Below are 26,901 nucleotides of genomic sequence, written 5' to 3' on the forward strand. Positions count from 1 at the left end.
GCTTGCCAGGGAAGCGCTTATTCCACTGAGCCATCTCCTGGGCCCTGTTATTTGAGTAACTAAATTTTATTTTCCTCTTTCATTTGCAGCCCAAAGCTCTTAAACTTCTAGGAATGGAAGTAAGTAGAACTTGTTTTCAATGGTTTTATGATTATGGTTTTTTTTTTTTTTTTTTTCAATAGGATCAATGGTTTTATGATACCTTGGTCAAATATATGTAAATCCTTTGATTAACACAAAATGAGCAAATTGCTTTCCATGAATAAATCTACTACACAGCTCCCTAAGATCTACTTAGATCACTTAGCCAAATTAACAAAGGGATCACATACATTTAAAAGAATGAAAGGTATCAAATTTATTTGATAGAGTTAGAAAACCGTAGTTGTAAAAGGAAAGATGAAACAATAGCAGCAAAAAACCACCCTAGAACATAATGCCATCTACACATTCGAACATCATGAATAATACCCAAAAAAATTCAATAGGATATTTTTAAGGTCCTCAACAAGTAAAGTTTTTCAAGACTACAAATATAGCTTAATATTAATAAGTATTCTATTGGATCCTATCCAAAGTCAGAGGAAAAAGATATTACATGACAATTTGTTAGTGGATACCAAAGAGGAATTTTTTTAAATGTAAAACATATTTCTCAGTTTTTTTCAATATTTAATTATTTTATTTTTTATTTTAAAGAGGAAAAAACAAAAACAACAAGAACAAAGACAAAAACAAAGCAACATAGAATAAAAATGTACAGAATATCAAAACTAGAACAAAAAATTAACAATGGCTGTTATGTTATGTATTGTTATCAAATTTGTTGTTCAGAATACCAGATACAGGCATGCAAGATAGATCAAGCAATTAGACATTAACTCTTCCTTTGAGTAAACCTTCTCAGTTTTAAAGATGATTTAGTTCACTGGAAGATGAATGGTAAAACAAATGGTAATGTAAAAGACTTCCTTGATGTAGTCAAGGTATGTACATACCCTACAGCGACAACCAACACGATGAAGCAGTGCGTTCCTATCAAAACCAAGAAGAAGACAAGCGTGCCTATTATTGCTGACAGAATCATTGTCTTAGTTACTTTCTCATTGTTGGGACAAAATACCCGGCACACGTAAATTAAAGGACCAAAGGCTTACTTAAGCCCACAGTGTGTAGAGGTTTCAGTCCGTACTTGGCTAGTTTGAAGGCAGCCCAAATAGCAGAGGGACACAGCGGAAGAGAAACTGTCCGTGGCCTGGTGGGCAAGAGGCAGCAAGAGTTTCTTCTTCTTTCTATTTTTATTCTACCCATGTTGAAAAAAAAAAAAAAAACTGTTGGTTGGGGCCACCAATACCCAAGGTGGGCGTTTTCCCTTCCGTAAACCCCACCTCCACACAGAAGGATGCTACACCAACCAGTGGACTGATCTAGTATCCTACACTCGGGATCCACTCACTCCACAGACCCCTACTCATGAGAGCATGAAGCTTGGGGGGGCATCTATTTACAACCCACAACAATTATTAGACTTTTTAAAAAATTGGAGACAGAGTCTCTCTATGTAGTTCAGGTTGGCCTTGAACTCACTGTGTAGCCCAGGATGACCCCGAGTCTGTGGCAGTCCTCCTGCCTCAGCCTCACAAGCACTGGGAATACAAGCCTGCCACACCATGACTGGGCATTATCATTCTTAGCCTTCAAAAGATCTCTGAAAATTCTACCATATGGAAAAATAAATGCCAAAGGAAGAATACTCCAAGAGGGAAGAAAATGATTATCAACAAAAAATACTATTTTGTATTCAGATACAGAAAAGCCAAGAGTTCAACTAAGGTTCCCTCACAATAGGAAGAAAGTACCAGAAATACCCTTAGTAGGAAATTTTAAGAATAAAACACTACATATAAAAACATTTAAGTAATTAAAAGAAATGTCATTAACATAGACTATAAAGATTTATTATTGTAAAAATTCTCAAATTTCAGCAACCCAAATTCATGTGGCTTCAATATAGAAGGCTTTAATTCCGTGTTCACAATTAAGAACTGTTAATTGTGGCACCGTGGTGTTGCTCTTAGGATCCTGTTCGTATTAGGGGTATTCTATAATCTCTTAGTATCTCGAACTCTTTGTGTCAAGTTGTACTTAGCCATTGTGTGAAAGTTTATCAAACTTACCTGTATAATGGCCTGGCTCCAGCCCTGTTATATTTATCTTTCATTACCTTTATTACAGTTAATATAAACATACGTGTTTTGGTTTTCTATTTTCTAGAGCCAACATAGCAAATTTGCATTTTCTTAAACTAAATTTATTTCTTCTAGACTTTCAATTTCATTGGTATGAACCTTTATAAAGGATTCAGTCTTTTTGATCTTCATATTTTTAGTTGTGTGCCATTTCTTATTCTGATTTTTTTTTTAAATTTTGTCTTCTTTTTTTCTTAACCATAGTTGCCTACCTATTTTATTGGTGTTTTTGCTTTATTGAACAACTTCCTTTTCTGTTTCTATTTTATTAATGTCTGGTTCTATTATTAATCATTCTTTCCATATACTTTTTCTAGAGTTACTTTAGTCTTGCTTGTATACCAATAAACACTTAAATATATACATTTTCCCCTGAGAATTATTTCCATGGTACCCCACAGCTTTGGGTAAATAGAACCTTTGTTGCCTTTCATCTCTAAAAAGTTTATAATTTCCCTTCAATCCAGGAATTGTTTAGGAGTGTATGTGAAACCCTCCAGATACAGGCTTTTGTTTTGGCGACCCTAGTGTTGTTCATTTCTGTCTATTCAGGAATGTAGCCTACATGCTTTCTGCCATGTACAAGTTGTTGAGACAGGAAATTCTGCAAGTACAATGCCTGGCTGGTTTTGGTGAGACTCTCTGTAGCTACAATTCTTATGTTCATACATCAGATACAACCTGGTACCTGCAATTCAATCTGCTTCCCTGCTTACTGATTTCTTTTTCAAATTCATCTCTAAGTGAGGCGTTTTTGAAGACTTACTATGATTGTCAACGTGTGGATTTCATTTCATTTTTCCAGTTCATATTGTTATTCTATTGAGTTGTTTTTCTTTTCTTTATGATTTGTGGCAGGCCTTTGCATTTTAGGGAAATCAAATCCTTGTTATATTCTCTGTCTGGCCATTCTTTTAAGAAAATTTGTGACAGTTAATATTTTAGTAAGATTGTATGGTATTGAAAGGCAGATCTGTGGAACTTCTGTTTTAAAACATTTTCTGGCCATTAGACTATGTTTACCTCGTTTTACACATTCTTGAAAATGAAACCATGTTTACTTTTTAAAATTCTGTCATGTCCATTTTTAACCTACTTCATTGCTGGAATAAAATACCCAACATCCACAATGTAAAGAAGAAGAGCTTCATTTGGTCTTAGTGTTAGAAGTTTCAGGTCAGTTTTGGTGGGTTCGAACACAGACACAGCATGGTAGAAGGGCTGGCAGGAGAGCCGATCACGCCATGCGTGGTGGCCCAGAAGCCAAGCGACAAGAGAGGAGCCCAAGAGGAAGGTCTGCCCTTCTGGTCCACCCCCAGGGACTGCCTCCTCTGACTCGGCCCTATCTACAAACAGCACATGATCCAGCTGATTAATCCACCGATGGATACAGTGCCCCACAATCCAATCACCTTCAGGGTCTGGGAGGCTCTTGGGGATACCACAAGTCTAAACCACAGCACAGACCAACTCTCCCTAACTTACTGATTGTAGTTTTACTGTGACAAAATCTAAAACTTGGGCCGAAGACATGTAAATCAAGATGCTACCATTTCCATAAGAATATTATCATGGCTGGCTTTGACAGAACACATGCGTCACTGGTGAGGCACTTGTGAAGGGCACTGGGGAGCCGAGTTCTGCTCAGGGTCTTCAGCCTATCTGGCTGGGTGGACGCAGAGGAGCGATTCAGACTCTGAGCCACAACGTCTCCACCAGAGAGACTGGGAGGAATTCACCTCTCAGTGCAGTTGTAAGCACAGAAGCAGACAATAGGGCTGAGGGTACAGCTTGGTGACAGAGCGCCTGCTCACTATGGGCCAGACCCTGCTTTTGGTTCCCAGAAGTACAATAGGAAAAAAAATCCCTCAAGAATTTTTAAAAATTAAAGTAGATAATTGATGAGAAAGCCATTTGCAAAATGGCAAATGCAATCACCTCTCAGTTTCTGCTCGGGATTTGTTCTGGAATCTTTCAAGGATAATAAATCTGATACTCAAGCCCCTTATATAAATAGTGTCATACTTACCTAAAACCTGTACACATCTCCCTGAGCACTTTAAATAATCTCTAGATGACTTATAATACCTCATACAGTATAAATACCATGGAAACACTGATTCTACTATATCATTAGGAATAATGACAAGAAAAATTATTCAACAAAAATACAGTTTTCTTCTTTATATTTTCAATCCAAGCTTGGCTGAATCTGAAAAGCAGAACCCAAGGACACAAAGGGCTGATTGTCTCTGTTTCTGTCGTTCTCTGGGTCTAAGCCTTGGCCTGAAATAGCCTAAGCCTCACAGACTTCACTGCCAGCTCCGCTAGTCCTGACTGCCTTCCTTACAGATCCTGTTCCTTTTGCACAGCACAGGAAAAGACAGTGCCTGTCCAAGGAGGAATGTTTGCTTTTTTAAGCCATTAGAGGGAAATCTGAAACATTTTCCTCTATCCGCTTTTACATTTTTCCTATTAATGTCTGGCAGTGCTACATTTGTCAAACAAGTGTTGGTGTTTTGCCACGCTGGAAGGCTCCCTGAGGACACAGACCAGGCCCTTTACGTCTCCTGTGGTGTTACTTACCTTTAGTTTTGGGGAGGTTTTTCATTTTGTTTTAGTTTTGCTGCATCAATTAAATGCTTCTTAAAAAACCAAAACCAAAAACAATAACCCTTGCTAACCCAGGATTATAGTGTACCCAAACAGTACCATGCCTTTTGAGTTCATTTGGTTGTAAGTGGTTTGGTTGTCATAATAAGCATGTACATCATTTCAGAAGGATTAATAGACTGAGGGGAAGCTTAAGAGGTTCCTAAGAGAGCTCCTCATTACCTCTGAGGGCAAGTTTCCCTCTCCTCAGCGGTGCCAGAACCCTTTATTGTACATTTAGGAAGAACTGTGGGGTGAAATGTGTTCTTGCCTCAGGATGATGAGCCTCCAGCCAAAGGGAAGAAAAAGAAAAAGAAGAAAAAGGAAGAAGAGATTGACATCGACGTGGATGACCCCGCCGTGAGCCGGTTCCAGTACCCCTTTCACGAGCTCATGGTGTGGGCCGTGCTGATGAAGCGCCAGAAAATGGCCGTCTTCCTGTGGCAGCGCGGGGAGGAGAGCATGGCCAAAGCCTTGGTGGCCTGCAAGCTCTACAAGGCCATGGCCCACGAGTCCTCCGAGAGCGAGCTGGTGGATGACATCTCCCAAGACCTGGACAACAATTCCAAGTTAGTGTCCAGGGGTCAGTGTTACCATCGCTCGGGTCCACGTACCTGCCGCTTCCTTCAGTCAGGGGCCATTTATCTTGCCAAAAGGATCAAATGGCTCTACTCAAAGTGAGCTCCAAGGAGAGGGAGAGGCCTCTTACTGCCCCGTGCCTCCCTTTCCCCAGCATAAGGCACACCAGGGCCTTGTATAGTAAGGAAAGAGGGGAGCAGGAGTACAATGAAACACTAAAGAGTTCTGTTGTGTCACCCCTGCTGCTTCCTTCCCTGTGGCAGGGAAGCCAGACCCACCTCCTGGTCTACTATGCTGTCTCTTCATCCACTTGGAAGACAGGAGGGGAAAGTGGTTTATGCCCTGGGCATAAGGAAGCTTGGACAAGAAGGTTGTCTCTAATGGAAAAAGATTTCTAACTTCCAAAGATCCACTGTGCCGTCATAGTCACACCAGGAGAGACCACTGCCCTGAGTACCTGTCCCTCTGTGGGAAGGGGCCCCCATCATACTTCTTGCTTGAGGCTCACTGGGGTTAAAGTCACTCAGTGTTTTGCCTACTGCTTCTCTGGGGCATTTCTGTTTCTCGCTGTTTTGGCATGCTGCCTCTTCTTGCCTCAGTTCCTATGCAAGGACAAATTTCTTTACAGAAACATCCTAGTGAGCTATGCGACTTTGGGGTGTGTTCCCAGGATTGTGACTGTCCTAAGGGTTTCTCAGAGTTTTTATTTTTTACCCCCCTCCTCCCAGGTGGGGCAGGACGCCTCAAGGCACTGGGGTTGGGCATTTCTCTTCTCCTGCGGTAGATTAGGTTTAATACAAACCCAGGAGATTAGGCTCAGTTAGTTAATTAGTTTCTCCTGAGGGCAGGCCCCATTAAAAAGAGCAGTGTGCTAGGGAACATTTTAAAGTAATTTCTTTCACCCTCCTGCTGCTGGAAGCCCAGGAATTTTTCTTCTCTATTCATTGTAAGAACCTGGACAGGCTCCTGCGCAGGACGCCGCTGTGGTCCTGGAGTTTTTATCTTGTGGACCGCCTACACTGGCCAGCAGAAGCACCTTGCCCAAGCTCTGTTTCCTACTCGCTCTGGGCTACGCTGTCTCTGCTCCAGTGAGTGGCGATTCTCTGCGCCCGCCTATCTGTCCCTCCAGATTTGGGCCAGCAGTCTTTCCTGGGACCTCATTTCTCGGATGGAGATAGGAAGAAATGCTGGCTTTTTTGTCGTGCTCAGATTTTGCTTGTTAGCACAGACTGGCAGCTGCCCAGCTCCTCATGCACCAGAGTGGAGAGCTGAATTCGCAGCCCAACTACGTGAGCGCAAGGAGGCAAGCACGGAGTCCTCTGCCAACACCCAGCATCTCTGCGGGCTACATCCCGCCACTTTTATTTTGGACGCAGTGCATTCTAAAATTACTAGCCAATTTCTAAATGTTCGGAGTTTGAGGCTGAATGGGGACATGTTCTCTTACCTCAAAAATTTCAGATGCCATGCCTTGCTCCCTGGAGTTCTCCCTGGTAATATGTCACCTGCAGCCCAGGACATGGGCCAGAGGCAGGAGTTACTGCAGGCAGCAGGCCTCACAGGGCACAGGGAAGGCCATTCCCACACACATAATCCTGCTTTCTCCATCCTTCAGCTCATGACAGTGACACAATCTAGAAAATGAAGGAACAAAAACAGAGGAAAGCAATCCCTACATGTCCACATTTTAGTTACATTCCATGACAAAATGCTAAAGGGATAGGATGTGATTTTGGCAATCCCTAAGTATTAGAATCAGGATCAGGGAAAAAGGAAGAAATCTGATGTTCAAAACCTAGTGTGTGTCGTATTCCCGGTGATTGCCCCCAACATATGCACACACACACACACACACACACACACACACGCATGCCCTGTTCCTGCCACCTCCCCTCCACGAGCAGTTAGATGCCCTCCTCCAGGCCTTACGATGCCTACACCTTGTCTTGGCCTTGAGGCTGACTTTTCTGGTGACCAGTGCTCTATGGGAGCGCTACACATGTGCAGAGAAAGCACACGCCCAATGTATGTTTTGACTGTTCACAAATACAACACAGACACAGTCAGCACCCAGATTAAGGAACAGAGCCGCCCGCAAGTCCTCCTGGCATCCTCTTTCAATGCCCCTCCCCCAAGGAGCGCATCTCCCCCAACTGCCAACTGCTCAGGTGCCATTTTTCAACTTTCCTTGGTCCTCCGGTCTTCTCTATATCCCCAGGGCCTGAAGGGCAGATGCAGGGCCAACCTGTCACCCTGTTTGTAACAAGAATAATTAGTTCCCAACCTACCGAGCACCTCAGTCCAACTGAGGATTCTTTGGCAGTGGCTCCCATGTCTCTGCAGAAACGTCCACCTTAAAAGATCTCATGGACATGGCGGCTTCACCCTGGCTCCCTCTTTCTCTCCAGAGACTTCGGTCAGCTTGCAGTGGAGCTGCTTGACCAGTCCTATAAGCACGACGAGCAGATAGCCATGAAGCTGCTGACCTATGAGCTGAAAAACTGGAGCAACTCCACTTGCCTCAAACTGGCTGTGGCAGCCAAACATCGGGACTTCATCGCCCACACGTGCAGCCAGATGCTGCTGACAGACATGTGGATGGGAAGGCTTCGAATGAGGAAAAACCCTGGCCTGAAGGTAAATGCTGTGGAGCCTTGAGGTGGGGGAAGACAGCACTGACAAGGGACATCTATTGAACTCTTCCATCCCTGCTAAGCTGAGCTAAGCACCTCCTGCAGGTCATTCCAATCACAGGATTACCCCTTGTTCAAGTTTTTTTTTGTTTGTTTGTTTGTTTTTAGTACACAATTCTTATTTATTTATTTATTTATTTATTTATTTATTTTGAGGAACCGGGGATTGAACTCAGGCCCTTGTGTTTGCCAAGGAAGCGCTTATTCTACTGAGCTATCTCCCCGGCTCCCACAATTCTTTTATTTTGCAAAAGGTAACAAAATATACAGAACAAAACTTTCCCTTTTTAAAACTAATGTTACAAACCCATATTATCCCTTACCTATAAGTACTATACTTTAGCTGGTTATTATTAGTTAGATGTACATCCAACAGTGTATTCCTATAACTGTTTAAGCAAAAAGCCAGAAGTTTATCGGAGTCTGCCGGTAGCATGCATCCCACGTGACTGTGGCAGATTCTGCCAGCTGAACGGAACAACTGGAGGAAGCCGTCACATGTGGCACAGGGCTTTAGCTCATACAGGGCTGAATTTTTTACCTCCAAAACACGTACGTAGACAGAGATGAATCCTTCATAGAGATCAAGAACAAATCAATCAGTGTAAGCTTATTCCAAAAGTGTGGCACAAATGCAGGCCACGATGTGGTTTCCTTAACCATACTAAGCCTCGTACACCCGCCAGTGTGGAGTTTGTACTTGGGTTCCACAGGCGCCGTAAGTCCATCAGGCCTGCTCCAAGGATGCAGCAGGAAGTTTCACCTTCCTTGGTGTCAGTTACCCAAAATCAACAGAGTCCAAGAATACTGAATGGAAAATTCCAGAAATAAATAATTTATAAGTTGACTGTTTCAGTACTGGGGTTGGAGCTCAAGTCCTGGTCCCTGCTAGGCAAGCCCTCAACCACTGAGCTACACGCTCAGCTTCCGTCATAACTTTTCAGTTGTGAACTATCCAAGTAGCGTGATAAAATCTCACCTGATCTCAGCCCCGCCCACCAGATGTGAGCCATCCCTTTGCACACCACCCACCTGTCAGTCACTTAGTAGCTACCTTGGTGTTCAAACAACGGCCCCAGTAGCACAGAATTTGTATGAAAATGACTTACTTAAATTTTGATTTTACTTAATAATGGCCTCAAAAAAAGAAAAACAAACAAAAAACCAAAAACAAACAAACAAACAAACAAACAAAAAAACTAGTGATGCAAAAGGAGCACCGGGGCACAAAACTTAGATAAACAAATCAGCTCTAGTATTATGTGGCAATGCTGCATGACATACAGGAAAAAATCAGAATATATAGGATCTAATTCTGTCCGTGGTTTCAGAAGTCCGCTAGGGGTCTTGGAACACATCCCTCACAGATAAAGAGGGACCACTGGCTTGCTCTGAGCAATCCCAGGAGGGAGATATGACGACGATCCTTGCCTTATAGATGGGGAACCTGAAGCTTTGACAGTAAGTAGCCTAGGTTCCGAGCTGGCCCGCGAGAGACCACGCCCTGCACCACTGTGGTCAGTAATGCCAGAGACCCTGTACCCACCATGCTTGGCATATACCACTCCCCATCCTAGTCCATGTCTTCACCTGGAGCCTACTAGTCTTGCACCCTGGACAAGTCACCTGCCCACTACGAAAGCGGGGAGCTGAGCTCTGTTTCTACAGGTTTCCTTCTACGCTGAAAATATGCGATGTTATCTTAAATATGATGATTTCACTACATGGGGCTTATGAGAGAATACTGAGCTATGGAAAGATTTGAAAAAGATATAGTGGAGAGACAATTCTATTTCAATCAATAGAAACAGCTATCTCTGCTGTTTACTACTGTCAACTACTAGGTTATCTTAAGAAACTATTCTGCTTTACAGGTACAAGATTTCTAGTGGTAATTTTTATGAGATTGCTATGAGAATGAATAACAACCAATATAGGTAGAGCCTCCATTTCCTAAAATGTTTGAAGTGCATTTGCATATTTTCATAAACATAATAGGGTATGTAGTAGATGGCATCTAAGTCTAAATATGAAATTCACTTATGCTTCATGTATACCTTGTACATATAGCCTGAAAATAATTGCATATAATGTTGTTAGTTCACCTATATTTTATGACAAGTCAGATGAGGTTAAATGTGGATTTTTCCCACTGTGGCATCATGTCAGCACTCAAAAGTGTCAGGCTTTATTTTATTTATTTATTTATTTATTTATTTATTTATCTATTTATTTATTTATTTATTTATTTATTTATCTATTTATTTATTACCGGGGATTGAACTCATGATCCTACATGTGCCGGGCAGGCGCTTATCCCGCTGAGCTATCTCTTCAGCCCAGTTTCAGGCTTTTGAGCATTTCAAGCTTCAGATTTTTGAATTAGGCACTCTCCAGCTGTATGAAGTTATCCTTTGTAACATGAGCAAGTGGAACATACTTTGTCTCTTAAAAATATGAACGTTATGCCTGTCTAATTCTGTATCGTACACTAAGCTGATATTGTACAAGACCCTAAATACTAATGAACAAGTGGTTTCAGAACACCAAGAATAAAGAGGTCCTAAAGGTTTTTGAGAAAGCAGTTACCTGCGAAGTGAGGTGTATATGACTGACCACACACTGCAGCAGGAACACTGAAGCCTAGAAGGTGGCGATGCTGCAAGGCTTTCGTGGTTCAGGTGGGAAACACTGGGAACCTGAGTTCAGGGACACAGGAGGATGTGCATGGCGTAGATGCAAACACTCAGCTATTTAAGGTTCTAGAGCAGTGCTGGCAAACCCGCGGCATGCCTGCCATGTGGTGCACCTGTCATGTGGCTCATCTGTCATGTGGCACCCCTATCATGTGGCATGCCTGTCATGTGGCAAGCCGGTCACAGTGGGCAGTTGGTGTCACTGAATGCTCTCAAAGGCTCCCTGTCATTGCTCTCGGGCATCCACCCAGAGCTTGGTGCCCACAGGGGCTCCTGGAACCAATTGCTATGGATGCGAAGGGGCCACTGGACAGGGTAATTTTTCTAGAATCACCACAGCTTAAACACTCGTTCACTTCTCATCATTCGTAGGTTATCATGGGCATCCTCCTTCCACCCACTATCTTGTTTTTGGAATTTCGCACGTATGATGATTTCTCATACCAAACATCAAAGGAAAATGAAGATGGCAAAGAAAAAGAAGAGGAAAATATGGTCAGTGCTACCCTTGATCCTCAGAGATCACTCTCTTCTCCTTTTCCACATTTGCTTGCTGTGGATTTAGAAAACCTATTAACTGGAGGGTAGTGGGGTTGGGTGTTGCTCTTTCCAAAGGTGCCCGTGTGCTGGGTGCTGCGTTTCTCACTTAGCAACCTGCCTGCCCCACATTGTCCTCTTTTCTAGGATGCAAATGCAGACGCTAGCTCAAGAAAGGGCGATGAGGAGAATGAGCACAAAAAGCAGAAGAGCATTCCCATTGGAACAAAGATCTGCGAGTTCTATAACGCGCCCATTGTCAAGTTCTGGTTTTACACAGTAAGCCTTCCTTCCTCCCTACCATTTGCTATTCAGTGGGATATGTTGGAGTCAGAGAGAATTTCAAGGTCTTTAATAAGATTATGAAAACAAAACTGGAATTTGGGAATATGGACATCCTGGTCCCAAATACATCATTTTTTTTTTTTCTTTCTGTATTTAGGACAGGGTCTACGGGGTCTCACTACAGAGATCGGACTCATAGTGATTCTCTTGTTTTCAGCTTCCCAAGTGCTGGGATTATAGCCACGCCCAGTCTCAGTCACTGGCTCAGGGGCCAGCACAGCAGGCCCAGGGATCAAACCCCCGCCGCTGCACTCTGCCTAAGCAGACGCTTTAGTCCGCTGAGCTATCAGGCCGGCCCTCACCATTTCATAAAGCAAACTAGTCACATTCTGTTTGCCTATGAGGAAAGATTTTCAAATGCCTTGAACAATACAAACTTAAGGAAATACAACTTGATTTTAAAATTAACAGAGACAAATAGTAAATTAAAGAGTGAACTCATGGACTCTATTTTTCATTAAATTTGGGGTTATTAAAAGGACAGAGAGCTGATGTTAGTCAGCTTCTTCACTATAGCACACACCTGAGATAACCAACTTAGAAACTCAGGTGCTCAGTTTGGGAGATGCCAATCCATGATCAAGTGGCCCTGGTGCTTTTGGGGCCCCAGCAAAGCAGCAGATCACAGCAATGTGTGGCATGTCGCAGCAAAACCACTCACCTCATGGCCAGTTAGTGAAAGAGATGAGAAGGACGGCCATCCACGATCGCCCTCAAGGGCCCAGCATCACCGACCTAACTGCCTCCCACTAGGCCCTGCCTCTTCATGGTCCACTCTCTCCCAGTCACACCGTGGACTGGAGAATAGGCCTTTGGCACATGGCCTGTTGAGCTAGGTCAGAAATACAGTGTGGCTGAACCCAGCTCATGAACTCTGAAGAGGGAGAAGCAATCGAAATCTCTGTGCTCAGCAGGGCTCGCCACCCTGCAGCCTCCTCTGGTGTCCAGGGCTGCACTAGCTGAGCGCGAGATTCACAGGAGATGAGAGCAGAAGTAAGGGCAGACTCGTTGTAGGGTTTTTGAAGCCTACTGTAGGCAACCCTAGGAGGGGTAGCCAGACACACGATGCCTGGTACCCACGTCAGTATGGAGAAGAAGGGTCAATATTTCTCATGAAGTCCAGCTATAGTCCATGGAATGAAGGTTCTACCAGTGACTGGGGAGAAGCAGGTGGTGGGACATGGTGGGGGGGTTGGTACGAGGTAACGAGTGGGCAATCAGTGAGGGTGGGCGGGGGGGGGCAGAGCATGCTTTCAAGGTCAGCTGTGGCTCTGAGCACCCAGCCCCTCGGTATTCACATCTGACAATGCAACTGAAGCCACTGCTGCGCCTATTCCTGGTCAGAACCAGGAGAGGGCCCTGAGGGCGTGTAGCCTGCAGGATGCTCAGGTCCAGATGATTCCCGCACGGTAGAGGCAAGGGGCTGACAGCTCAGTGCAGGCTTCTCAGCCTTGGGCCCCACCCCCAGGCCCTCCCAAGCTCTCTGGATGTGGTAGGGAGCGTCACACATTCACAGCTGGCTGCAGATTCTAACACAGCCCAAGTTTGAGAACTCTGACGTCAAACCTCTTGCAAGGAATAGATAGTTGTCTGGGGTCGCTTTCTGTCTCTGTAACAGAATATTTGTGAACAGGTCATTTGTAAAAGAAGGGTTCATAGTTCTTGAGTTCAAGACCATGTTGCGGGCATGAAGCTTTTCTAGAGAGGGTCTCGTAGAAGCTCAACTCATAAGGCTAACCAGGAGGGAAAGCAGGCATGCGTGACGGTGGGGGAGAGGACGAAGGGGCTAAGCTGCTTTATAGCCGCTCCCCACTGACAGAACCAGGCTTTCCCCAGACAGCTGGTCATGGAGGGAGAGGGAGAACTGCCAGAGGGAGAACTCCTTCCCTCCCGAGAGATGGAGATGGCGTAAATCTAGGCACAAGGGCTCCTCCTTCAGGCCCTAAATGCCTCCTGTTGGCCCTACCCCTTCTCAACACCATCACCTTGGGAACCAAATTCCAATTGTGTGTGTGTGTGTGTGTGTGTGTGTGTGTGTGTGTGTTTGAGATACCAAGGATTGAATTTGGGACCTTGTGCTTGCCACGCAGGCATTTTATGTTGCTGAGCTATTTCCCCTGTCCTCAAATTCCATTTTAGCACAGAAAAAACACACCTTGCCCTATTAAAAATGAATACAAAGGATTTTACCTGTACCCTGACAAAATTTAGACAACTAGCAGGACAATCTTAAAAAATAAATAAATAACCAAGTCGCAAACATATGATTGCTAGCACTCCTCTTCCGCATCTCCAGGAAGTCCCTGCCCGAGGGAAGGACCCCAAAGCTGAAGTTTTCACAGCTTCATGGACAACTGACTGAGGACAGCAGCTTCAGATGCCCTCTCAGCACCCCATTTCTCAGTCCCATGTGTCCTGCCTCGATCCCACTCATACAACTCCTTCCTTTCCTGCCAAAAAGTTAGGAAATTTCTCGTGCCCACCGAATACCACTTCTGTCACCCCTCAGTCCCACATCCTGCTGACGTATAAAATGCCTCTGCTCCACCTGGAGGTTCTCTACAGAAGTCAGTCGAGTTGTAATAAAATCTCATCCTCCAGGACACACTGACCTGCAAATATCCGAGGGGGCCGAGCCTCCTCTTAGGTTGGCTCCTGGGCCTGAGCAGATGGTTCATTCCCATGTGCTCGCTCCCAACCTCGTTCCGTCCTTGGGAGTAGAGAGAGGAAAGGGGGATTTGTGAAGCTGGGAAGAGCCAGTAACATTTTCCAGTTCCCAGAAATGTAGAGGACACACCAACAAACTGTAAAAAGTTTTTTCTAAAGTATAAATGGTTTTCATAAAACAAAAGAATAGGGCCAGGCTGATAGCTCAGCAGACTAAAGCGCCTGTTTAGGCAGAGCGCAGTGGACAGTCGGGCTTGCCCTGCTGGCCCCGCCCATGGGGTGTGCTGAGACAGTGAATGAGACTGGGCGTGGTGGTGCACGCCTGTCATCCCTGTGCTTGGGAGGCTGAAAACAGGAGAATCACCACAAAGTCCGATCTACATAGTGAGACCCTGTAGACCCTGTCCTAAATATAGAAAAGAAAAAAAAAAAAAGAATAGACAATAGGAAGCAGGGGGCTGGATCATTTGTAAATGGGAAAAAAAACCCAGAGGCAGGGGGAGGGAATATGAACAGAAAGTAACAGAAAACAGAAAAATTAAGATATGTTACATACATGTACATACTCCTTAAAATAAACATTATGAACTGCAGCATGTACTAATAATTTTTTAAAAGTTTCCCTATATAATAATCACTATGGATCACAAACATATACTAATAAAATTGTCTTATTTATTCATTTATCTATTTATTTTTGTCTTTTTGAGACAGGGTCTCACTATGCAGTTTAGGCTGGCTTTGAACTCACTTTATAGCTCAGGCTGGTCTCGAACTCCTAACAATACTCCTGTCTCAGCCTCCCAAGTGCTGGGATTACAGGCATGTGCCACCATGCCCAGATAAAAGTGTTTTAAATAAATAAAATTTCCTATGTTTCATGATTTTTGCAACTTCATAATTCTCTCCATGAGGTTGTCAACACCAATAAATATATTTTCACCTAGTAAATGGAACGTCAGGTCTCGTATCCTGTGAACATATAAAATACCTCCCGTCTGCCTGGAGGTTCTCTACCTAAGTCATCCCAGTTGGAAATAAAGCTTCATTCCAAAGAATACATCAATGTGAAAAGAAAATTTCAAAACCTCACTCTGGGGTGTTTCCCCAGGACACAGCTCATCCAAGCGTGTCTTTCTTCCAGATATCGTACCTGGGCTACCTGTTGCTGTTCAACTACGTCATTCTGGTGCGGATGGACGGCTGGCCCTCCCCGCAGGAGTGGATCGTCATCTCCTACATCGTGAGCCTGGCGCTGGAGAAGATCCGCGAGGTGCTTACCGGAGACTTGACCCTGCCCACTATGCCCAGGCCCCTCCCGCTCTTCCTAGAAGAGCATTTCATACAGACGATGGTGCTGTGCTATTTGGCATTTGAAGTGTTACCACCCGTTTATTCCAGTGTCTTGTGTCGGACGGACATGCCTTCTCCTACTAAATTTGAACCTCAAAATCCAAGCAAAATAAATGACATTTAATAAATAAAAATAGAGTCCATCTAAAAGTCACTGCACATGTTGCCAGATACTTGGAATAAGCCAGTTACTATAGCTGGGTATAAATGTACCTCAGTTTTCTGGAATCTGAAACTCAAAACAGGGCCATAGGAGAGGCCATGTTTGCTGCAGCGTGGAACTTCGGCTCCTGCTGGGCTCCGGCATGCTGCCCGTGCAACTCCTGTGCAGGTCCTTTGTGGAAAGAGGTTCTGAGTGAGAGAAAGCGAAGGACACTGGGGCCTGGTGGTTGCAGTTAGGATCAGTAGGGTTCGCCCTAACCCTACAGGGGATGTGAGTGAACCAGGAGCTCACAAACTGCCCCACTGGGACAGAAAGGAGTGGAGTTTTGGTCTCCTATCAGTTGTTTGACGCCCACCAGAGAGACAGCTCCAACTGGTGAAGTGTAAACTTCCCAGAGAGGGCAGATGTGGGCTTCACAGAAGCCCCGGGGGAGATGGGGTGGGCATGCGTCCCTGGTGAACAGCTGCGGGGGACCCAGTCAGGGTCAGAGCATCTGCTGTGAATGAGCATTCCACTACGTGTTGAGAAAGAACAGATACTGTCTTATCTCACACGACTTGTATATCAGAGAGGTTTGCAAATTTAAACAGAACTCCAAGAAGGCCATTTCGGTAGGTATCTGAGGAAATAGGGGCCAGGTACTTCTCTTCCTGATGTCATCAAGTTTGAAATTTCTATGTTAACTTATAAAGAGAATGTTTGTACCCAATCAAAACACACATATGAACTGAAAAGGCACCCAGGAAGCTTTCCTAACCTCTCTTTTCTGATACAGAATCAATATGATTTTGCAATTACTATTGTTCCTTTCACTAGATTGAAAAATGACTGCCTGGTGACCTCACCAGGTGGAAGGAGTTTGATGTCATCTATCTAATGCGAGCCTGACAAACCAAGAGTGCTGAATCCAAAACTGTATGGCTCATCCTTTTCTAGGACTACCTTTCTTTCCAGCTGGGCTCCATTCAAATTCTGAGCTGCTACAACTGGGCATTCCCAAGTGCTCTGCTTTATGATAGCTACTACCATCATGATTAGGCTGAGCAAAACCTTTACCCCAAATGTCTGCCCTCCGGGTACAGGAGATAGAGCAGACATCATCCGTGTGCATAGCTTATTAAACTAGTGAGACTCCCTATACTACCACGTAGGCAGCCACTATCCCATTGCACCTGGGGCCCTGGGCTCTACCCCACCTCTAGGACTAGAGGGCTCCCTCAGACACAGCAGCCCTCCCCTGCGGCAGCATCACTACTGGCTCACCAGGAGGGCTCTGCTAGTGGGGGTACGCCACTTGCCGAAATGCTCTCATATTCTGTAGAAATCTCTTTTTTTTTCCATAATTTTATTGAGAAATAAATAGCAATGAGACAGTTTCAAATCAAATTGGTAGGACAGTTCCAATAATTAACACATTGCATACTGCCTTCCTAGTGGCTGTTTATACAGATGCAGATATGATATTCTATTTACAAACACTATTAGAACAAATCAACCAGTCACGATTTGGAAAGGCTACCCCAAGTCATGGAAAATCTGGCTCAACCTTCCCCTGACTTCTCTTGTTTAAGTTGCAAAGGAATTCTGTCAAATCAACCTTTCCTAGCCCCGCTCTGAGGGATCCAATAGCAAGGCTGCCCCACTGGGGGACAACCCATGATTCATAGGAAGATTCTAGAGCTTTCCTCCTGCATATGTGTAGAATGTGAGTCAACAGGCATGGGTCCGGTAATTAGAAAAGAAATCAAAAGGCAGCTGCTTTAATTACAGCCAGAAGGAGAGAATTTGGAAGGCATTTCCTGAGAGTTTATGGAAGCCTGGCTCTAAGAACACAGAGGATTCTGTGGTATTTCCCTTTCTAGGTATCTCTCTGCCTGTGAACATTGTTGTTTGGAGGTTTTGAGCAGGAAAGGGATCAGATGCCCTGGAATGTTCCACAAGTCTTATCTTACTGGGATTTAAGAAGACAAAGCTTCCAATAAAACTCTCAGTTTATTGTTCTTTGGGGTTTATTTTCAGATCCTCATGTCAGAGCCAGGCAAACTCAGCCAGAAAATCAAAGTTTGGCTTCAGGAGTATTGGAACATCACCGATCTCGTGGCCATTTCCATGTTCATGATCGGAGCAATCCTTCGCCTACAGAACCAGCCATACATGGGCTATGGCCGGGTCATCTACTGTGTGGACATCATCCTCTGGTACATCCGTGTCTTGGACATCTTTGGTGTCAACAAGTACCTGGGACCCTACGTGATGATGATTGGAAAGATGGTTAGTAGTGATGCTTAGTAATGTGGAACCACGAGTATGCGAATGTGGCTAACATATCAGATCAGGGGTTGAGTGTGGGTCCTTCAATTTTGTTTGTTCTTTCCTTTGCAGCTGATTGCTTACAGGATTTCTTCTTTGTTTTGAGACACATAGATTTCCTGCACATTGATAGAAATAAAATCTAATAGAACAACACGAGCTGAGGGCTTACTAAATATACATGCATATTCCTACACACATGGAATGTATATATCAATATATACCATCATCCTTTGATGCCATATTTAAACTGAGAAATGACCATTTAATTTCATTTTTAAATTCTTCCTGGTGTATTGCAAATGTGTATTTTTTTTTTTTTTGCAAATGTGTATTTTGACAATGAAATAAAAGAAAAATATCTCCAAATTTTATCAGAGCTTGCTTCACCTTCTTGGAACATAAAAGAACAGCAATTTTTGATTCAATAGAATTTAGAGGCACAATAGAGTATCTCAAAATATTTACATCTTGGTGATTAGGACCATATTTTTAGCATGCTTTGGCATAGGAATCTAGATTTTATATTCTAAAAGGTTACAGCTATTTCAGGATGTTTGATGGGAAAAATTCTAAACTGTAGTAGAGTCCAGAAATAAAGGGGGCCTGGGGCCACCCTGCACCTGCACTCTGGTCTTTGGCTCCTGGCCTCTGGCCTGGAGTGGACATGTGTTCTTCTTGGGATTAGGCCCAACCACATCCATGGCGACAGGTCCTAGAGTATGAAATTAACATGACCAACCAAGCATCCTTATACTGCCTGTGGTAACCCTGGCATTAGGACTGCACCCAAAACTTACTGAATAATTAAATAGGCCTAGTCAACTTGGAGATAACTCTTTAGGCCAAGCAGCTTGGAGCTATGAAAAAAAATATGCTTTAGTTAATTCCAGTGAGGCCCTTTTGCTCGGGGATGTTCAACCTGCTTACTATCCATAGTAACCAGAACACTGTGTGTTGCAACCACTCGGCATTTGTATAATAGAAGAATGTTGGTGCATATGCTCAATTCATTATCCGATTATTTTCTTAGGTGTATCCTTTTTCTACTTTTTATCTTCTCTTGAAAACTCTCATCTTTTCTTATACTTCTTCCCAATTTGCAACTGCAGTGACTAGAGGAACATCTGTTTATGGGTGAAGAGCCTGCTTTTGGTCACTACAATAAAATGCAAATTATAAAAGGTTTTCTAGGTGCAGGCAGCACATGACTATAATTGCAGCTACTTGGAACCCCAAAACAGGAAATCCCAAGTTCAAGGCTAGCCCAGGCAACTTAGAGAAACTGTCTCAAAACAAAGCAAAGGGCTGAGAATGTAGCTTAATGGGAAGCACTTGCCTCCTGCAAGGACCCACCTCTCAAAGGTTCTACTGCCCCTAATAGTGCCACTAGGTGCTAAGCCGTTGCCACAGGGGCCACTGAGGCACATTCCAGATCCAAATACTTGGCAGCAGTGGGCAGTGATGGAGGAGAAACTAGGAGGATTAGGAGAAAATGAAGACAGCAGTTTTTTAAGAACAAGATGAATGTAGTATGAGGAATAGAAAAGCCAGTAGCCTGTGGGGGAAGAGAAAAGAAGAGAAAGAGGGTTGGTTCCTTTGTCCCAATTAAATCAGCAATTGTGAAGCCTTTTGTGAGCCTGGATGACTTCGGTCCACGCGTCCAGGCAGTAAGAGACCTCTGATCTCCCCACCCAGATGATCGACATGCTGTATTTCGTGGTCATCATGCTAGTTGTGCTGATGAGCTTCGGAGTAGCCCGGCAGGCCATTCTACACCCAGAGGAGAAGCCTTCCTGGAAACTGGCCCGCAACATCTTCTACATGCCCTACTGGATGATCTACGGAGAAGTGTTTGCAGACCAGATAGACCGTAAGAATAGAATTCATAGTAAGATTCTCTTCCCTGCTTCTGAGGCAGATGATCAGTTCCAAATTAATGGAAGAGCATGCATTAATTTGGAAGTAAAGTGGTCTTCATCCTGCGATAGGCACATTACTTTATGGAAAAATAAGGGTAGACTATGGAATGTAAACTTTGAGATATCAGTCATTTCTTTAACTTTAAAAACTATTCACTAGGGTTCTGAGTTTCACTTTCCTCAAGCCAGACTTGGAGAATATATTATGACCCAACAGCCTACTTTTTCCTCAATATGTTTTTACTCTAGGAAAAGAAAGTTGTGTGATTTCAGTAGAATAAACAGTGCAAGCAGGGTAACTCATGTCCCCTATCATCATCTTCTTCTTCTTCTTCTTCTTCTTCTTCTTCTTCTTCTTCTTCTTCTTCTTCTTCTTCTTCTTCTTCTTCTTCTTCTCCTTCTCCTTCTCCTTCTCCTTCTCCTTCTCCTTCTCCTTCTTCTTCTTCTTCTTGCTATCAAAGCCCATTTTCCACTTAGCCATTCATTCCTTCTGCACTACTAGTACTATTTTTCAGTATTATATTTTTAATAACAACCCAATAAATTAAAATATTTATGGTGATGGTTTGATAAATATATACAATGGCACTATCTTTTATTATCAATAATAATTGGGATATAAGAAAAGGAAACGAAGCACAATCCCATATTGATTTCTGGGCAACTTAGTTCCTGGTTCTCCTGTTGTCTGAGCTGGTGGGTCACAGCTGTGTCACAGAGATGTGAAACTCAAATGTTTTTGTACCCACTGAACAAGGGCGTTAAGGCTCTTCTAGGAAACATGGTGCTTCAGTCCCATTTTCTTATCAGTGCCAATATTTTCATTTGTATCATGTATTTATCATAAAGCATCAGGTATAACAGCATGGAAGAGTTCTGCTGTTTGGAATAGAAGGTTTGAGTGTCTACCTCCCTTAGGAATTACAAGGCTGGTCAGTATTTCTAGTAGGTCAGACTGATAACAACCTTACTCATTACATTCTTTCTAGCTTTCGTACTGTGATTCTTGATAACATTATTTTTATTAGATTCACAGAGCCAACTGTTGGATGTGTTTTTAGGTTGGAAAACAGAACATAAAAACTTAATTTGATTTTCAGTGCACAAATTCCTTGAAAAACTACAATTAGAGGGCCCTCTCATTCCACCCAGCTGTGTCCCTGTTGGGTGTCTTCCTGGGAGAATTAAAAACATCATACTACAGAGATATATATGCACATGTTTATAACAGCACAGTTCATAATAGCTAAATCTTGGAAACAACTCAAATGCTCATCAATTGAGGAATGGATAAAAAAAAAAAGACTAGGCCTTATAATACAATGGAGTATTACTTAGCCATACAGGAGAATAAACAAGATACTTCTAGGTCACTGGGTACAACTTGAGACCATACTGATAAGTGAAATAAATCAGACACACATATATAAAAATCATATTGTCTGCCTGGTGGGAGAAACTGAAGGAGTAAATAAGGACCAAAAGTGCAACAGGCATTGGGAAAGGGGAAGAAATTGTTCAATAGAAAAAGGAACGAGGGTGGGTGAAAGCAGAAAGGACAGCAGGGAAAAGGGAAAAATGCAAATCTGTTATACTGTTAGTGTCTCTTAGTCCATTAAAAAAAGGTTTGTGGTAATACTGATTGGAGAACGTTTTATGCCCTTATCTTGAGCCCTGAGCAACTAAGATAACAATATGAAATGCATTAGCTACTGTTATCCCCCATTATTGTTATGAAATTTTGTTTTATCTTTTTTCCATAAAGTAAAAAAACCTTAATTTGATTTCAGAGTATATTAGCCCAAATAAGCATACATATTTCCTTAAGAGTGCCTGAACTCCAGATATAAGCTGTAACATTTCGCTTCTCTTTTTAAAATTAAATTGGATGAAGGAAGATAAAAAGGTAACCTTAAAACTATAATATGTTAGGGCCGGGGAGATGGCTCAGTGGAATAAGCGCTTCCCTGGCAAGCACAAGGACCTGAGTTCAATCCCTGGTTCCACAAAAAAACAAAAACAAAAACAAAACAAAACAAAACAAAAAAAAAAACTATAATATGTTCAGTGATACCATTGAATGTCAGTTTTATAATCTTGGTCTATTACACAAGAATTTTGCACCTATTTGTGTTTCTGCAGTCTTTCTGGTGCAAAACACCGAGTGCTTAATTGAACAGCCTGCGAATTAATATGATCATCTGCCACTAACATCAAATCTTCTTCACAGTATTTTTAACTAGTGAGCTTTTCTGTTGCTTATGAAATATGGTGAAATAAATATTCATGGAATACTTTTCCTAGGGTTAATATGTACAATTCTTCTAAACAGAGCATTGTTTCTAAGTGAATCCATGAACCCCAAGCTTGAAGTGTTTGCATTTCTTGTCAACAAAATAGTCCTTATTTTGTTAAACTATTTGTTCTACTTTCTCTCAACCATCATCTTTTTTCTTTCCTCCTCTCCTCTCTTATCACAACCAAAAAAACGAACGAAATTCCTGCCTTCTAATCACTGTATAGTGTACGCCATGGAAATTAATCGTAAGTTGCATGGAATTAATTACTTTGGTTCATGAAATGTGTTTATTAAGTAGTTTTCTCTTTAGTTGGGCAGTGAAAGTGCTAACCTGATTTTCAAATCTGACTTCTGTTTTCTGACGTCAATACTTTTTCTAAACTGCAAGCAAAATGTAAGACCGTGCCATACATTCAGTGTTGAAACCATCCCGCTTTTACCTTTTGGAAATGGGGCTGTGATCAAAGTGGCCTTTCAAATGAGCAGAGGGAGAAAGATTATTTCTCAAACATGACCCCAGAATGCAGAACGGTTGACTTGAGAGGATAGTGGGGATACCCACCCCACATTTGAGAACAAAATTATTTTCAAATTTAATGTACAAATGTATCCAAGGCAACAAGTAGAAGACAACGTAATCTAATGTTAAGCCACTAGAAGACGTGAGTCTGTAATAACGATATAGAAAGACACCAGGAAGATGTGTTTCTATTTAATCATTAGGAGCTTTTATATGGAAAAACAATAAAGAGACAGGAAAATGTATGCAAATATGACAAACTAAGAACGACGGAGTATAGATATGAGATCTAAAGAAAGTCATCTTCTCTGTATGAATTGATGCTTTTCATCACATGAAAATATTAACCGTAAATATTTCTTCTTTTCACTAACTATGAAAAGGAAACACAAAAGCATGACCATTTCTTTCAGCGCCATGTGGTGAAAACCTCTACGACGAGGACGGCAAGCGGCTCCCCCCTTGCATCCCCGGCGCCTGGCTCACGCCCGCGCTCATGGCCTGCTACCTCCTAGTAGCCAACATCCTGCTGGTGAACCTGCTGATCGCCGTCTTCAAGTAAGTGGGCGGCTGACCAGCACGCGGCTACTGTGCGCGCTGCAGCTGCTGCTCGCGCTGCCGCAGGTTGGGAGACTCGCCTTCCCTCGCTGGGGAGAACTTCGGTGGGGCTTTTCCATGAGTAGGATTTTTGCAGTCTTTACTGTACAACCTTAATCAGCCGCACAAAATTCTTAGACTTGAACCAGGCCTTGGGGAGAGCCTGGCTCCCGCTCCTGCCCTGAGAAAGAAGACGGAAGCCTGGACCCTGCCTGGCCTCCCACCGCCCCAGCGTTTGCCGTTACTGCAACTCTCTGTCTGCTGCCTCTTGTGGGTGAAAACAGGACAGCTCACGCTTACCTCATATCCAAAATAGCACGTCTTCAATCCAGAAGCTCAATAACTACTCAATCCCACTGCAGACAGTAGTCGTTTAGTTTCTTGACTATGTTAAAATCTTAGACACTTCCAAAGCTTAGCTGGATGGCTCCCATACTTACACATACAAAATACCAGTCAGTAGACTATGATGCAGATTTTTAAGAAAGCAGTGCCCATCGATGTAATATACTCGGCTCCTAATTATTTACATAGTAAAATGTCACTGAGCATAGATCACCAGATTGGTGGACAAACAAACACACAAAAACAGGGGGCCAAGGAATCAGTGTCAGCTGGACTAAGAGCCATTTTGCGATGTTGTCAAATTTCGTCACAACCCGATGCTCTAGGAAATCACAGTAAACAACAACAGAGCGAACTGTGGATGTGTTTCTTTTCTCTCCAAAGCAATACCTTCTTTGAGGTAAAGTCGATATCCAACCAAGTATGGAAGTTCCAGCGCTACCAACTGATTATGACGTTCCATGACAGGCCTGTCCTGCCCCCTCCGATGATCATTTTAAGCCATATCTACATAATCATTATGCGCCTCAGTAGTCGCTGCAGGAAGAAAAGAGAAGGGGACCAGGAAGAACGGGATCGTGGATTGAGTATGTCCTGAGCTCTTTTATTTTGGGCTAGTTTTAAAATCAGTGCTCCAGTTGGATACCTTCCTATAAACCTCACTGAACTACTTATGTGAAAAATACAACACTCTAATTCCTATGCTTTTTGAAATGCCTCTTTTTTACCCCTTTATTTATTAGTAATTAATAGTGCCAAAGTCCAGCTCACGGACTTCAGAAGTTGAAGGAGTTAAAATCTCTTGTATACACATCTATAAAAATCCAAATCTCCTTTCAAAATGTTTTAATTGTTGCATCTAAAGTGGGCGAGAAAATAATGCTTGACTCGTTACAAAATGCACACAAAAGGGTTTCCAGGAAATATTATTCGATTTCTCTTTCCCGGTAGAGGTAATTTCAGTTTGTTTTTTCTTTTTGTATTATAAAGTAAGCCGATGTGTTCCAGCAGAAAGACGATTGCAGAACGTGACAGCCTTTTTCTGGACATTAGCCAAGGGGGGTAGTCAGGAAGCCATCCACGAGTGGTGAAAGCAGTTTAGATGAAACCTGGCTGTGAGATTCCCAGCGATGCAACTCAGCGGACTCTGCAGAGCTCTGCTTCCACGAAGCCAACCCTTCTCTCCCTCTGCAGAGCTGTTCCTCAGTGAAGAGGAGCTGAAGAGGCTGCACGAGTTCGAGGAGCAGTGTGTGCAGGAGCACTTCCGGGAAAAGGAGGACGAGCAGCAGTCATCCAGCGACGAGCGCATCAGGGTCACTTGCGAGAGGTGCTGCCGGGCTGAGGGTCTGGGGACCCCTGCGACCCACCCAAGGGGGATGCTGAAGCTCAGTTCAGCATTCACCTGGATAGCTCCTGTTTAGTTAGACTGGGGTTTTTAACTAGTATGACAGTTCTTGGGTGATGAATACGTGTTATAGGTAGAAAGGAGTAACATTTATCAGTAATATTATTATTTCTTTTTGACATTTTTTTCTTATTCTTGTGTCTTTTTTTTTTTTTTCATTTATCAGTAATATTAGCTCCCCGCTAAAAAATCCCTGATGGTTCTTGTCTACTTTGACCCCCTCCTTAGGTGGGGCATTACCACACAGTCCTGCAGTAATGGAGAGGATGATCAGCCACAGAAAACCACCGTTCTCTCCCCTTAGCACCTCTTTCCTTTGCCAAGCAAGGTCTGAGCTCTCCTCCCGCCTAGCCTCTTGCTGCCCCTCTGGTGCAGCAAGATCCCTGAGGCTGAGGTAAAGGCTCCTACCTCCGTGCCTTCAGGAGAGCAAGACCTGGGCAGCGGGGAGAGGGGAGAGAGGATTCGCGTCCATGCTCCGTAACAGCGGAAGCTCTAAACTAGAGTGGGATTTACCTTTCAGTCACCCTCACCTCCTGAGCACCCTGCAAAACCAGCACAATTCACGTGATAGCCCTTAAACACGCCGAATGAATGAATGCACGTGTGTGTGAATCAGTGGATGCTTCAATAAATGAATGCAGGCCAGGAGGGACAGATGCAGTGGAATTCTCTGAACTATAGTTTCGCCCTATCCTGAGCTGAGAAAGAGTAATCTCTCTAAAGGGTAGACTGGAAATTTTTACTGTCTGCATTTTAAAATCATGATTTTTAAGAGGCTTTGTTCCTTTACAAACAATGAATGTTTGCTAAAGATCTTAATACTTGATAAAACATCATTCAAAAGACTTTGCCAATATGGTAAAAGAATGAGCCGAAGGATAAATACCTAAGAGTATTCTAGGGTCATCTTTATATCCTTAAATACTCTCCATTAAAGCTTTCTAATCCACACACATGTGTCTATTGAGAAACATAAGCCAACGCAGGACTTCAAACAGCTATTTCTGGGGGGAGAGCTTGGTGGTCTAAGTGCTGGCCTGGCAAGCACAAGGTCCCGAGTTCAGTCCCTGGCACTGGATGCATACTGGCCCTGTGCCATCCTGAAGCAGGGCGTGGCAGCACACACCTGTGACCCCAGCACTAGGGAGGCTGAGGCAGGAGGACCACTATGAGTGTGAACTGTGTGGTGAGACCCTGTATCAAAAAAAAAAAAAATATTCACAAACAGCTGTTTCAGCAAGTGATCACTAATCAAGAGCCCGGATGATGGACTTCATAGCCACCTCGACATCTCCCAGGAGTATGTCCAGGCCCCTGGCTCTGCCTAGCCCACAGGAGGGGAAACAGTGCTCGAAGGTAGCCGCTGTGTCCTTCTAGTCCTGTCACCTATACCTCAACCAAGCCTGACCAGATGCAGACATTAAGCACCAATATTCAGCTGTCATAAGGTAAAAGTTTGTAATAAAACTTTGAAGCACTTCTTTGCCTTTTAATAGTAATTGCTACACTTTCAAAATATAAAAGTGATTTCTTCCTAAAACCAGCTGTACCATGTCCACCATCCCATGT

The 26,901-nt window shown here is 43.3% G+C and overlaps 1 protein-coding gene across 1 annotated transcript in view; it reads left to right on the forward strand.

Moving 5' to 3' along the window:
- Nucleotides 1-26,901, forward strand: part of Trpm1 (transient receptor potential cation channel subfamily M member 1) — a 66,784-nt gene that overhangs the window by 20,392 nt on the left and 19,491 nt on the right. Inside the window, 10 exon segments of the mRNA XM_023712193.1 lie at nucleotides 5,113-5,470; nucleotides 7,889-8,117; nucleotides 11,242-11,364; nucleotides 11,554-11,685; nucleotides 15,563-15,691; nucleotides 17,954-18,205; nucleotides 19,943-20,117; nucleotides 23,399-23,543; nucleotides 24,312-24,514; nucleotides 25,122-25,254. Coding sequence (XP_023567961.1) covers nucleotides 5,113-5,470; nucleotides 7,889-8,117; nucleotides 11,242-11,364; nucleotides 11,554-11,685; nucleotides 15,563-15,691; nucleotides 17,954-18,205; nucleotides 19,943-20,117; nucleotides 23,399-23,543; nucleotides 24,312-24,514; nucleotides 25,122-25,254 — 1,879 coding nt within the window.

The sequence above is a fragment of the Octodon degus genome, unplaced genomic scaffold (genome assembly GCF_000260255.1).
Source record: "Octodon degus isolate 3935 unplaced genomic scaffold, OctDeg1.0 scaffold00002, whole genome shotgun sequence".
In the NCBI taxonomy this organism is placed as follows: domain Eukaryota; kingdom Metazoa; phylum Chordata; class Mammalia; order Rodentia; family Octodontidae; genus Octodon; species Octodon degus.